This window comes from Oratosquilla oratoria, chromosome 19, assembly GCF_046742065.1.
Source record: "Oratosquilla oratoria isolate Oo_2021 chromosome 19, ASM4674206v1, whole genome shotgun sequence".
Classification (NCBI taxonomy): Eukaryota; Metazoa; Arthropoda; class Malacostraca; order Stomatopoda; family Squillidae; genus Oratosquilla; species Oratosquilla oratoria.
This window is the reverse complement of record NC_134795.1, coordinates 16255403-16270402: the sequence shown is the minus strand read 5'-3', so window position 1 is coordinate 16270402 and position 15000 is coordinate 16255403. Positions and strand designations below refer to the sequence as shown.

The 15000-nt window shown below is 35.8% G+C and overlaps 1 protein-coding gene across 7 annotated transcripts in view; it reads left to right on the top strand.

Moving 5' to 3' along the window:
• Nucleotides 1-15000, top strand: part of LOC143035743 (hepatocyte nuclear factor 4-gamma-like) — a 37941-nt gene that overhangs the window by 8346 nt on the left and 14595 nt on the right. For 2 of the 7 annotated variants that reach the window (XM_076202659.1, XM_076202656.1), the window contains exons 2-4: nucleotides 7851-8646; nucleotides 11395-11656; nucleotides 12001-12095. In XM_076202659.1, the coding sequence (XP_076058774.1) occupies nucleotides 8448-8646; nucleotides 11395-11656; nucleotides 12001-12095 (556 nt within the window). In that variant the 5' untranslated portion in view covers nucleotides 7851-8447. Of the gene's footprint in view, nucleotides 1-5031; nucleotides 5050-7850; nucleotides 8647-11394; nucleotides 11657-12000; nucleotides 12096-15000 lie in introns of those variants that run through there. The other 5 variants (XM_076202663.1, XM_076202661.1, XM_076202657.1 and 2 more) reach the window with 4 other exon arrangements.

The window sequence follows — 15000 nt, the reverse complement described above, 5'->3', positions numbered from 1 at the left end:
GTAGTCTTCTTAATATACAATTTGATAGCCTATGATGTATACTGCAGAATTCACAGTGATCTCATATTGAGGTCACATGATTATGGATCATCAACTGTGTCTTGATTTAAATATTTTCTTATGATAAATGCAATATTTCTTCGATGATACTTACACAAGTTTACTGTAATCTAAGTATGTGTCTTCATAGTTAGATTATTTACAATAATCGCATCAAAATTCTCCACTAATGTTTATAGATTCACTTTGTACATATTTCACCCTGGTCAAGTCTCCTTAGATTCGCCATTGTTCAAAATAATGTTGTTGTTTTTTCATTGTTTTGCTGAAGTTTCTTATTCATCCAGTCCATTACTCGGTCACTATTCATTGTATTTCTTCTGTGAAATAACACTGGGTATCATTTACATACCATTTTCCGGTATATATATATATATTTATATATATACAATATATATATATATATGTATATATATATATATATATACCTGTATATATATATATATATGTATATATATATATGTGTGTGTGTGTGTGTGTGTGTGTGTGTGTGTGTGTGTTTTTTGAGGGGAGTATTTCAACAGCTGTTCATGTTTTGCTGTTTCCATATTTTTATAATATAATTATGAGAATATTGACATTAGTTCATACGTGTTCCGTGTCTCCTTGATCTTCTCCTTTATTATACATCTTTACCCCTGTATGGGTCAATGATCCTTATGCAGCCAGCATTTCAGGGCTTTAGGTGGCACCCCTTCGGACCAAAGTCACGCAGCATTTTTTATGAGTATGCTTGGAAACTATTAATATTAAAAAAAAATGCACCTCCTTAATACTATATCCTTCTCTCAAATTTCTCCTTTGCCGTCTCTGTAACTTCACTTTTTTGTTACAATATTGTCCCCAAGGATAGGTCTGTTTATCAGTGATAAAATACTAAAAATACTGATAGAAGACATAACTGACTCGTTTTTGGAAACATAGACCATATAATGGTCATATTTATGGTTCTTAAGAAATTATTGTCTGTTTTATATGTATTTTTACATTCATTTCTTTTGTTAGAAATGGGTTATTTTCTCTTTAATTATATTTCACTTCCTTCATTATTTTCCGTTTATAATTGATATCTATTTTGGTGAAATTCATTAGTTTATCTAATAAGTGTTCTCGCTTAGATATGCAAACTTTATCATTATTTTGTTTAAAGATTTCACATATTCTATTAGTATTCTATCAACGATGCAAAAAAATGGCTGAATTATTGTAGCCGTCTCTCATTTTTTCTATCAGTTTATCTTTAGATTTGAATACAGTCCAAGGGTATTTATTTTCCATAGTATCATAGTGTTTCATCTTCAGTTGTCGTTTAGATTATCATGTTCATTTCTTTTATTTTCCTATATATCATTTCGATTACTATTTTTTTTCTTTTCAGCGATTTTCTTTTATTTATTTTTTTATTATTTTTTTTTCTTGAATTTTGTCATCAACAAGTTTGCATTGTCTTTTACAACTATCTTATTTTCTACTAACGGATACATTTCATTGTAATCTATTTCAAATAATATTCGTAGTATGACGAGTAATAATCACTGCATGTCTCTTAGTTGTTATTTGCCTTTTTCAGTCTGTTACATGAATTAATTATCCGTGTTTTTCATGTTTTTATGCTTTGTTTAATAAGATAATTTAAATTTGGCAGTTTCTGGTTCTAAATACTGTGTTCTTTCAAAGAACATAGATTTTCTTATATCAAGCTCGAACACTAATCTATGAAAACAGGAAAGATCGAACACAACTAAACTATGATAACAGGATACGCTAATATCATCTTCAAAATGAATATCTATTATCATATAATTTTATCAGATACAGTTAAGTAAGTGATATGATGAGACCTCAATGTTGGTACTGATAATGTCTTTAAATTCATTGACAAATGTTTACTTTTCGCCCTCTAGGTTTGGATTAGAATTTGTTAACCATTTAAAACATTACTTCGCTAGCATGGACTTGGTTATTTACAGAGAAGAAATTATCTGATACATTCAATTGTGCTTCTTATCTGTACATGTAGACCTCTATAAGTTTCCTGTATAAGCTATTTCCCTCATCGGAGTGTCAATATTTTACACGTGTTCCAATTGTTATTTTAATTAAATTAGGTGATTGATTCTATTTTATATTTGGCCCGTCCGTTATTAAAAACAAATTACACTGAGAATAATTAACGCTTTGAACAGAGTATACAAATAAAACTATACATACATAAATCTAACAGTACAACAATCATTTTTGTATGTGATATAATATTCAAAATATATTGTATAATCTATAATAGACATATAATAATTTGATACAGATTAATAATCTTATAAACAATTATAATGTGTACTTTTAGGGAAAACTATAGCAGTGGCAGCGTGTTGCTACATTCGTATTTATTTTCATTTGTTTGTGTACATTTTTTAATGAACATATCAATAGCACCTCCATATATTTATCTTTCTTGGAATGTAATGATTGACGTGCGTGCTTGAAGTAATTTTATATATTTCGGAAACATCATATATGTCTTCTAAAAAAAATTCATTCAAAACGCAGATATCAAGATTTTCATCAGTAATCTATTCTCTTACTTAATCTTTACAGTCGACTGAACAAACGAAGACACATTTCATCTGTTAGCATCAATGATTTGTTCTGTTTTTTTTTTTAATATACTTGATAATTGATATTTGTATAGTCTCTTTGTGAGCAGTTCACATATTTTTCTTTTTTTGCTTTATATTTAGAGTGTATAGTATTGTGACTACTGTACATGAGTTCTTTCGTACAATTTTTGGCCGAAACTGGCACGTGAAAGACTAAATGTATAGGTGTTAAATACTTTATAGTAAATGTATAGGTGTTAAATACTAAATGTATAGGTGTTAAATACTAAATGTATAGGTGTTAAATACTTAATTTCTCCCAGGGAAAATGCATAAGATACCTCCTTTCTCATATCAGTGCGCTAGTGGCATAATCGGAAGCGTGCTGGCCTCGCATTCGCTTAGTTGTGAGTTCGAATCCCGAAGTGAATGTTACCGGCCCCAACATTCCACATAGCAGATGACAAAAGTGACGGTTTCGACCGTTGCTATACTCCTCACTATACTCTTCTTCTTCTTCTTCTTCTTCTTCTTCTTCTTCTTCTTCTTCTTCTTCTTCTTCTTCTTCTTCTTCTTCTTCTTCTTCTTCTTCTTCTTCTTCTTCTTATTCTTCTTCTTCTTCTTCTTCTTCTTCTTCTTCTTCTTCTTCTTCTTCTTCGCGTTCTTCTTCTTCTTCTTCTTCTTCTTCTTCTTCGCGTTCTTCTTCTTCTTCTTCTTCGCGTTCTTCTTCTTCTGTTGTTGTTTTAATGATAAAATTGTATTCCAAGATGCATTGTTGTTCATCAGTATTGTTGTTGTTCATTCTAGTCTCAAGTTGAAAATCTTTTTGTTCTTTAATGAACTTTGTAACTATTTGTTCTTCAAGCGTACACTCTGTTATGTCACTATCATCCCTGTGTACACCACATCATTTGATATTTGGCACAATCTTTTCTTTTATCTTTTCATTGTAGTTTTCAGCATTTTTCATTTTTTCCCGTTTCTCTTTGTCATCAAAATTCGTAGTCAGATAATCACGGAAAGTGTACTTAAGATTTTCTATTTGACATTTAACTTTGTTATATTCTTATTGCTAAAATCTTTTTAGTTTATAATGACTGTTTTAATCAACAAGTTGTAATTCGTTTTCATCTTCCGTATACTGACGCTGGATTGATTTTCTCAATCATTTCTATTTTTCAATTTCTCTTCTCATTTGGAATATCTTGATTTTTTTTTTTTTTTTTTGGGGGGGGGCCTTTCAGACATAGTGTCTACCTTGCTAGCCTCTTCTCGTTTCTGAGGATTCTCTTTTTGATTAACTTTATTCACTCAGTTGTGTTACCTCCTTGTTATCTACTGCAGTTGATGTGGGTTTAGTCTCTTCATAATGGTTCTCTGTATTATTACATTTTCTGCATTTAGATACATGTTTTAAATATTTTACTATTGTCATTATATTACATACATATACATGCATACATTCATATATTATATGTATACACACACACATGTGTGTGTGTGTATACATATATATATATATATATATATATATATATATATATATATATATATTTAGAAATTGTTTGAGACAAATGAGAGAGTGATAGGTGGGGAAGGGTAAACGAAGATGGGCTTCAGAATACGTTTATTGTCCTAACGTTTCGGTCTCTATGACCCTCTTCGGAGGACTCGCTACAATACACCATGATCACAAAATTTGAACTTGTAGTGGGAGGAACACGTCGAGCTTCGAGTGTGTTTTTTTTTTCCAGAGCGTTTTTTATTAGGAGACTAGCTAGCTGTTTACTTGGATGTTTGTATGTGCAGCTTCCACCGTCTTTCTCAAACGCCCAAACCAACGGACCAAACGTCCAGCCATCCGGGTCAAACGACCGTGCAGTCAAGGTCTAAATATACAGGTCAGACCGTTTGAATTATTGTGCGCAGCTTCTGACGTCATTAGGCTGGGTCCGTTTTCTCTTTGTGAAACACTGAAGAAAACTGTGAAACGCCAAGGAAGACAGGAACTATAATATTTTATATATTATATATATATATATATATATATATATTATATATCATATATATTATATATTCATATATATAGACAGGAACTATAATATTTTATATATATTTATATATATATTTTATATAATATTTGTCAGAATATAACTAATTGCGTGGAGCGGTGCGAGCGAAGGCAACGACATTCCCGAACGACGGACCAGCTTCAACTGACAGCTATAGGACCCGCTAACCCCACTTTGAACAGCCAGGTGACGTTCACGGGCCCGCTGCGCCAACTCCCTCGAAATTCGGTCGGAAGTGGTTAGACCTTATATTCTTAGATCTTGCGTGCAGTGACGAAATATCATGTCACGCCGCATTTCATAACTGGATTATTGGTTTGGTGAGTTAAGTACCTATACCCTGACTTTTTCTGGGATCAATCTTTCAATCAGCATAGACATGGTAGAGAGAAGATAGGCAAATCTGTAAGATGCTGGGCTCTATCATGTCGGTTTGGTTTGTTTCATCATCATGATTAGGCCTACGTGTCCTCTTTTTCTTGACTTCTAAGATGACCTCTCTCTCTCTCTCTCTCTCTCTCTCTCTCTATCTATCTATCTATCTATCTATCTATCTATCTCTATCTATCTATATATCTATCTATCTATCTACCTATCTATCTAAATCCTTCCTCTTTCTCTTTCTCTCTCTCCCTTTACTATATTTCCTCCTCTCTTTACATGTACCCACCCCCACGCCATATCTCTTTTTCTCTCTATTCTTCCCTGCCCCCACCCCCGCCATATTCCACTCTTTTTTCTGTCCTTCTCCTTCTTCCTCTTTTTCTTCCCCCTGCACACCATCACCTCTCTCTCTCTCTCTCTCTCTCTCTCTCTCTCTCTCTCTCTCTCTCTCTCTCTCTCTCTCTCTCTATCTATCTATCTATCTATCTATCTATCTATCTATCTATCTATCTATCTCTATCTATCTATCTATCTATCTCTCTATCTATCTATCTATCTCTGTCTCTCTCTCCCTTTGCCCCTCTTCATATTTTTCTCTCCCCTTCTCTCTCTCTCCCACCCGTCATATCTCTGTCCATCCCCCTCCCCCCCTCCTGCCATATCTCTTTCTCTCCATCTCTCCTCCTCCTCCTTATGTCTCCCACTCCCTCATTCATTAATTGTATGTGTGGACACCTAAAAGTATCATTTCAACGAAAGCCTCACCAGCTGCCAAATATTAATATTAATAGATAATAATTCTACTATTAATTATCGTCCTCGCATGTATGTATGTATGTATGTATGTATGTATGTATGTATGTATGTATGTATGTATGTATGTATGTATGTATGTATGTATGTATGTATGTACGTATGTATGTATGTATGTATGTATGTATGCATGTATGTATGTATGTATGTATGTATGTATGCATGCATGTATGTATGTATGTATGTATGTATGTATGCATGCATGCATGCATGCATGTATGTATGTATGTATGTATGTATGTATGCATGTATGTATGTATGTATGTATGTATGTATATATATATGTATGTATGTATATATGTATGTATGTATGTATGTATGTATGTATGTATGTATGTATGTATGTATGTATGTATGTATGTATGTATGTATGTATATATATATATATGTATGTATGTATGTATATATGTATGTATGTATGTATGTATGTATGTATGTATGTATGTATGTATGTATGTATGTATGTATGTACGTACGTATGTATGTATGTATGTATGTATGCATGCATGTATGTGCGAACGTACATACGTATATCAATACATCACCATGTTGAAAAGAGCAACACGACGCTACTCTAGCGTGCCTACTCCCGAGGAAATTCATCAACTGTCAAAGCATTGCATAGCAACCGTTGACGAGGGCGACAGCGATTAGATAAAGACACAAGTGCATCTCCAAGTGACTGTCTCGGATTAGGAGATTAATCATCACCGTAAATCACTCACCCAGGTAGGTAGGAGAGGGGTAATGCCACGTCGAGGGTGAATGAAATCAGCTGAAAATAATAAAGACAGCAATAAAACAATAAACAGATATGTATGTATGTATGTATGTATATATATATATATATACATATACATATACATATACATATACATATACATATATACATATACATAAATATATACATATATATCACTGATGAAAAATGTAGGAACACATTTGTAGATCACAATTAGCACCACAGTCGGAAGAAAGATTTGAATAAGCGAAACTATATATTTCGATTGCTAACTGCAGTCCTCTTCAGTAGTCAAGAGGATTACAGTTAGCAATCGAAATATATAGATTCCATTATTAAACTCTTTCTTCCGACTGTGGTACTAATTGTGATATATATGTATGTATATATATATATATATATATATATATATATATATATATATATATATATATGTATGTATATATGCATATTTCATTTGCCATGCTCCCTTGTATTATCCGCAGTATAAGAGTGAAAAGGCAGATTGTTATGTATCCAGACTCAACTGCCTTCCTTTCCGGATGGTACGCTTCCTCTTTGCTCCTGCTGTTGCCAGGCCATTTTATTCACGAGTTAATGCTACACCAAATATCTTATCTTGTGTCTACGTAAAAAACAGGGTTCGATTCCCATCAGGTATGGTTGAGTGCTATTTGCCCTGGCTATCAAGACATAGCTCAGCGCCTCCTGGCGTAGGCTTCTTACGTTTTATGAGTGTTTGATGTTTTATGAGACACAACTCTTACCTTTACTATAATAGGTTTGAAAGAATATTGAGTGATAACTTTTTTTAACAAAGATAACCAAAAATATTCCATTTCATTTATGGAGAAGCATGATGAGCTTTAATATAAAACCATAATGTCTCGTCATTATTTTCTGTAGAAAATATTAGACAGTTTAATTTAAATGTCAGTTCGTTTTACTTATAAGGAAATGTGTTATTCAATTTGAGCACCTGATCTTGAATCTTGATCTATATATCTCGTTGTTGAGCATTTCATATATCTATAATCGGTTGTTTTTGGATTATGATTTTTACAGAATTGTACTTATACAATAACATAAAGCAATTATTGGTTATTTGTCGTTTCTAATATGACATGGATCAATAGTAAGAACGTAATGAAATATTAAATCATTTTTGTTTATTACATAAAGGAAAGTTATGATGTTATCCTTCCGATGATTAGCAGTGTTGGATTTGTGTTAGAAAACAACAACAAACAAACTGAGGTTTGAAGTAATAAGTTTAAAGGGGAAAACACCAAAGAAATAAGTGTATAGTGTTGCTATTAGTGCATCAGGAAGAGCCTAAGAAGTGACAACAAGTGGTGTCACATTACCAACAAAAATAATGCGAATTCTGACGACAACATTTAAGTTACAAAACCTTCAAGTGTCTAATATGTGACATCCAGGATTGTTTTCAAAAGATCACCAAGAAAAGTAATGCGAAGTCTGTTAACGTTGGTCGTCCTAAAGATCCAACGTTTCCTGTGCAAAACCGAAAACGTTTCTCTCACAAATGCAAATGAAAAGAGGACGCTTTCCGCAAGAAGCTGTCGACCGTTTAACTCAAACTCACCAGATCCCGTTGACGGTCGTCTTCGCCGTCCGGGAAGAGGAGGTTCTGTCTGGTAAATGCAGCTTTCCGCCTCTGAGCTTGGGACTAGCTCGGTCTCACCTTTAGGGGCCTTTCCCTGACGTCACCCAGGAGAGGAAGAAAACCCTCCAGGAAGCCCCCCCTTCCTGGCCATGAACTCTCTACGTCACTGTGGTGCCCAAGACGACGAGGATCGCAGTGCGGCAACGACACAAGTCGGTCGGAGCGGCTGCGTCAGGGAGAATGGAACCGAGCTTTCGTCATCAAACATTCACGTGTCGGTTCTTAGCCCAGCGTACAACACGACCCACTCTGTTATCGTCCCCAACTCGGCCGTCTTGTCGCAGCAGTGTGAGTATGACAGAGCCTCAGTGGAAACAAAAAAAAAGGTAAAATAAGTCGAGAATATCACCACAGTTTATGACGTTCCCGTCGTCGCCATGTTAAAAAAAAAAAAAAAAAAAAAAAAAAAAAAACGACATCCTTGAGTGGTGATGTCATTGCTATGGTAGTATTTGGTAAATCCCAGACAATATTTAGTTGTAATTTTGTATTACATTGTCGATAACCAGCTCTTCTATTCTTCAGGAAACCATCACGCATCAGAGGTTTAGTCACAGAGTTGGCAAAGAAGAGATAATTAGAAAAGACAATATACATATATTTTTTTTAATGGAGACTAGTCACCAATTATAAGATAGCTATATGACTCTGGTCCGTATGGGTGTTACTAAAGTCTCTAAAATATAAACTGCATAATGTTTATTCAGTCAATACCGCCCAATGGTAATCCTATGATAGCTTTAAAGAGCTTAATGTAACCTACCCTATCCTAATCTAACCTAACCTAACCTAACCTAATTTAACCTAACCTAGCCTAACCTAAACTAACCTAACCTAACCTCACCCCACCTGGCCTAGCCTAACCTAACCTAACCTAACCTAACCTAACCTAACCTAACCTAACCTAACCTAACCTAACATATCCTAAGGGCCATAGGGGTGTCAGCGATAGCATCATCATAAACTGACACAACTTTTCTTCCTTATCTTGAGCAAGCGAGTGTCCTTGTGTACAAGGTCACTTGTAGAAGTGTCCTGAGAAGGGATAATCGATAACAAACCTAAGGATAAAGTGATGATAGAGATCAGGGCTGGGCAACCTTTGGCACGCGTGCAAGACTCGGCACACTAACGACTTTTTCTTCTGGCACTCGAAACCCAGAGCTCACTTAAAAACAAATTACTAATAAATCTCCAACTTCTCTTATATGACCATCGGTAATCTTATACTTTTATGTAGGCATATATATATATATATATATATATATATATATATATATATATATATATATATATATATATATATATATACATACATGTTTGTATATATGTACGTATTAATGTATGTAGTAATAACTTTCTCAAAAGTCCAGTGCTTGCAGTCTTCCAACAATGGTTCCTGGACTCCAGCTCTTCACGATTGTTGTATGTATGTATGTATGTATGCATGTATGTATGTATGTATGTGTATATATGAATATATACATGTATGTACGTGTGTATGTAGGTATGTGTATGTATGTATGTATGTATGCATGTATATATGATGTATATATGTATGTATATATGTATATATGTATGTATGTATGTATGTTTGTATGTATGTTTGTGTGTATGTATGTATGTATGTATGTATGTATGTATGTATGTATGTATGTGTGTATGTATATATGTATGTATGTATGTATGTATGTATGTATGTATGTATGTATGTATGTATGTATGTATGTATGTATGTATGTATGTATGTATGTATGTATGCATGTTTATATGTACGTAAAGCTTTGATTGGATGTTCTTGTTTGTTTGTTTATTTCTTTTGTCTTTTTATATATTAATTTGTTTTTCTTTTCTTTTTTCTTTTTATGTAATTATTTTTGTTATTGCAAATTCGATGTTTATATACTGAAGTATAAATGTTGAATCATTTAACAAATGTTTTCGGGACAATAACTTTGTTTTTTGGACGCTATGTAATAGTCTATAGAAGCGCTGGCGAGTAAATGGCGACGAAATGCAGGACCAAGTCAGAGGAGGCAGAAGTATCGTCAGTTTCTAAATATATTTTGCCATGTAAATGAAGTCCTTCATATATATTGTTGTAATTCTTTGTTAACAAAACAGTGTTGATGTGACAGTATTTTTTATTTTTTTTGCAAAACTCTGGTGTTTATGATAAGAAATATATCACTAGATAATTGGTTTGCACGTGGAATTGTACTAATTATTTAGCAAAAAAAATATGTATTTGCGGAATTTTTGCATACTGTGGTTCAGGTTCGGGTATTGGTAGTGGTACGTTTGCTCTCCTATGGCTTCCATCCCCAAACGAATCATTGTCCGATTATGTACACACATTTTGTTTGAACAGAAACGATTTCGATTACGATCTTTTGTTCTTCAAATTTCCAAATATCAAATTACTTTTGCGTCATATAGCGAGAAGCTCAACAATGAACTAAGAGAAGTTAAACCTAACGAATGTTAGACACATTAATGAGGTGTAACTGAAGTCGTTTCTATTCCTTCCAAACGAAGTAGCAGAAACAAGTAACATGCTAGCCTAATGTGCCACCACGAACATCCTCCTCACTCCGTTCATTCCCATACCTCACATCCTCTCCACTCCAGTCCGCTAAGATGTACATACATACATATACCAAAGGCTTTTTCCCCCTTACAAGGGAGGTAGTCAAAAAACAAAGGCATAAAAACCATTCCCACCCATTCCATCCCCAATACTCTCCACTCCCCTCCACCCTCTACCCTCCCTCTTATCTTGGCACCTCCTGGATGACGGGTCATCCCTGTATCTTATCCACTGCCCTGGGTCAGAAGCAGTGTCGCAAGACACGGCACATTCACAACAAGGCCGCTTCATTAAATCGGCGACCTCCCTTCTCCGGGTGGGGGGGGGTCGCCGATTTAATGGGTTATAGGTAAGATTAATCTTCATTCCCACTCCACAACGCTAACACCCTCCTCGCGTATCTAAACCTCACGTTTACGCGTTATTGAAGACACTTTATGTTTCAGGCACAGCCGACCAGGAGACCTGCCGAAGCTCTGACTTCAGACACACCTGTACTACGCCGTCGGACATGTCGCCTGTTGGGGCGCAGATCCCCACACCCCCGATCGGGTCTCCACAGAGCGGCACCGTCGGAATGAGTGGAGTAACGACATGCACCATATGTGGAGACCGAGCTACAGGGAAGCATTATGGAGCTCATTCCTGTGATGGGTGTAAAGGGTTCTTTAGGAGATCTGTGAGGAAAAAACACACTTACTCCTGCAGGTAAGCAGTCAAAAGAAAATCGATGAATTTGATTTTGGGTCTGTGCCGAGACAGATAGTTATAGATTTCAAACATTCGATGAGCTTGGTTTTGGGTCTGTGCCGGGACAGGCGGTTATGTATTTCAAACATTCCAGTGCTAAACTACCAAATGAAATATTGTAAATCTTTCTTTATAGTGTGTATTAGCAATACAAATTTACAGCACAGATTACCATGTCGAAACACTGACAAGTTGAAGTGGATGGAAAGAGGAAAGACTAGAATCTTAATCCGAGTTTTATTCCTGACTAGTTTCACTAAAAGCTTTCTCAGCAGATTACTACATAAATCACTTATCCTCAGGTTCAACAGAAATTGTGTTGTGGACAAAGATAAGCGTAATCAGTGCCGTTATTGCCGACTAAGGAAATGCATTCGAGCTGGGATGAAAAAAGAAGGTAAGATAAATGCATTGATAACGTGATTTTACCTTCATATTTCTCAATGTTCTTATTTCTGTAAAATCACAACTTAATGTAATTATGTAACTAGACGCAAGTCATTTTTGTGGTGACTACAACTCGTCGACTAAGAAAATGCATTCGAGCTGGGATGAAAAAAGAAGGTAAGATAAATGCATTGATGACGTGATTTTGCCTTCATGTTTCTCAAAGTTCTTATTTCTGTAAAATCACAACTTAATGTAATTATATAACTAAACGCAAGTCATTTTTGTGGTGACTACAACTCGTCGACTAAGAAAATGCATTCGAGCTGGGATGAAAAAAGAAGGTAAGATAAATGCATTGATAACGTGATTTTACCTTCATATTTCTCAATGTTCTTATTTCTGTAAAATCACAACTTAATGTAATTATGTAACTAGACGCAAGTCATTTTTATGTTGGCTACAACTTGACAAGTTCACATATTGAAAGCTCTATTTACCTCAAAGTTTGTCTATGGATATTTCTCGAGTTTTTATTTTTGCAAAATAGATGTTTCTCGTGATTGTAAAGGTAAACGTGATTATGTGTTTTCGTTGATTACAATCACATCTCAACGCTGAGTTCTCTGATGTAATCCGGATTGTGTACATCAAAGCTCCTAGAACAAAGAAAACGGCTTTTCGCCATTTCCTAAGACATCACACCTTCGAAAACTCATTCGTCTTGATGAAAGACAAGAGCACAAGATCGCATGCCTGCTGAGCAATGCGTCAACCACACAATATTTATTACAAATTTATCCACAAACACCTCCTAGACCCTCACTTTCAACATATGGAATGAAACAAAAAGAAGAAAAAAAAACACTTTCATATAATCTCCCCTTCGTCCCCCAGAATAATGACAAAAACATCTCAACTCCTCAGGGTCCATAACGCTCTTTCTGCCTGCGCCTCATCACAGGTGCCTTTTGCAGCACATCAGTGGAAAGTTCTCTTGCACAAAGCAGACAGCAACCGTTAGACACCCATCTTCCACATCAGGAGGGACCCTGATACCCCAATTTCGTACTCTTCAGCTTTCCAACTTTTCAAATGCGCGATAGGCGCCCATTCTGTGTCCGTCTATATAACATAAGAATGGCAGCAGATTTACTATCCAATTTAGAAATCAATCATATCATCCTCCCAATTACAACACCTATCCAAGCCCCTTAGTTACTTGTTCCAATACGCCCCCTGCTTCGTTAAAGCCACACTATCAAAAAATCAAATACAAACTTATATTACCCGACAAACAATTCCTCTTCAACTGCCATAACATAGACACCGACGGCTTCCTTTCTTGCCATCTAGTCATCATCCAGCGGTGTCTCCTACACCTTAACCGATACTTTGTTGAGACAGAACTAATATGCTTAAGGACAAGGCACTCTGGCCCCCAAATATAACTATTTCATGACCGGAGACGACTTTCTTAACTGCCCATATCATCCTCAACTCTATCACACATACACACTTAAAACCCACTATCGAGAAATTATATTAGAAGTACATGATATCCGTATATTTCGACTACTATCTCCTGTACTTCTGATATTATTTCTCCGATAGTGGGTTTTAAGTGTATATTTACAAATGTGTTATAACATTAAGTGTATATTTACAAATGTGTTATAACATTACAGTTTCCCTCTACCACACATGCTGATAGAACGCCCTACGTACACAAATCCCTCGAAACAAACTCCTAATCTCTCCCACCTACCCTCTCAAATAACAATCACTGTACACCTAATCTCAGGTGAAACAACACTAATATCTCTATCAGCTGAGTAAAAGAAACAACGACTGCAACGGCACTGTAGTCGAGAGGCCAAACGCAGAGTATGGGATCCAATATATTTGACGTTTCGCCCAGTAGGGCTTCTTCAGAAATAACACAGTTAAGAAACATTTTACTCCTTGTGAGAATCAACACCGTGTGAGATCGAAACCTTTATTGGTACGACGTTTCGCTTGTTACAGCTTTTTCAAGTACAGACATATGGCAAACACTCTGAGTACATATAGGCCGACGGGGAAGGAACTGGGAGAGGTTATCAGGGAGGTCTATATGTACTCAGAGTGTTTGCCATATGTCTGTACTTGAAAAAGCTGTAACAAGCGAAACGTCGTACCAATAAAGGTTTCGATCTCACACGGTGTTGATTCTCACAGTCTTGTCGGCTTTTGCCATTGTGTTTCATTTTACTCCTTATATAGCCCGCAAGCTCGGGCTATATAAAGAGTAAAATGTTTCTGAACTGTGTTATTTCTGAAGAAGCCCTGCTGGGCGAAACGTCAAATATATTGGATCCCATTCTCTGCGTTTGATCTCTATCAGCTCTCCATATTTTCCTACAAGAGACGTCAGTTCTCTCCAAACTATAATTGCCCAATAGTACATCAATCTATTCACATTAATATTCTCATATTCCCTGCCGTAACTGTTCCCTGCCCCGAAAGTCCGGGTGCATAACAAAGCAAAGGAGATGGCCTCTCTCCTCATCTTCGTCCTCCAACTAGCTAATCCAACACCGCGAACTTAGGATGTCATTCAACGACGACGGGACATTCTCCATGAGGACAGAAGTACTGATACATTGTCGGTGACAAAGATGCCTTTCTCTCGGTACGATTATCCCTCAACGATGATCGTTCATGGCTCAATGATGATCGTCAAACGATTGTCTAGAGCACTAATTCTTTGTTTTTGAATGATGGGGCTGTTTTGCTTCGACCTGCAAAGCACGAGGCTGATCCATTTAACCGAACCTATCAACGCCGAGTATGATCTGCGTCACTCACCATTGTAGGAGGCTAAAGGCGTGTCCACACTTGTTGCATTTCCACGTATCGTATCATCTTTGCGC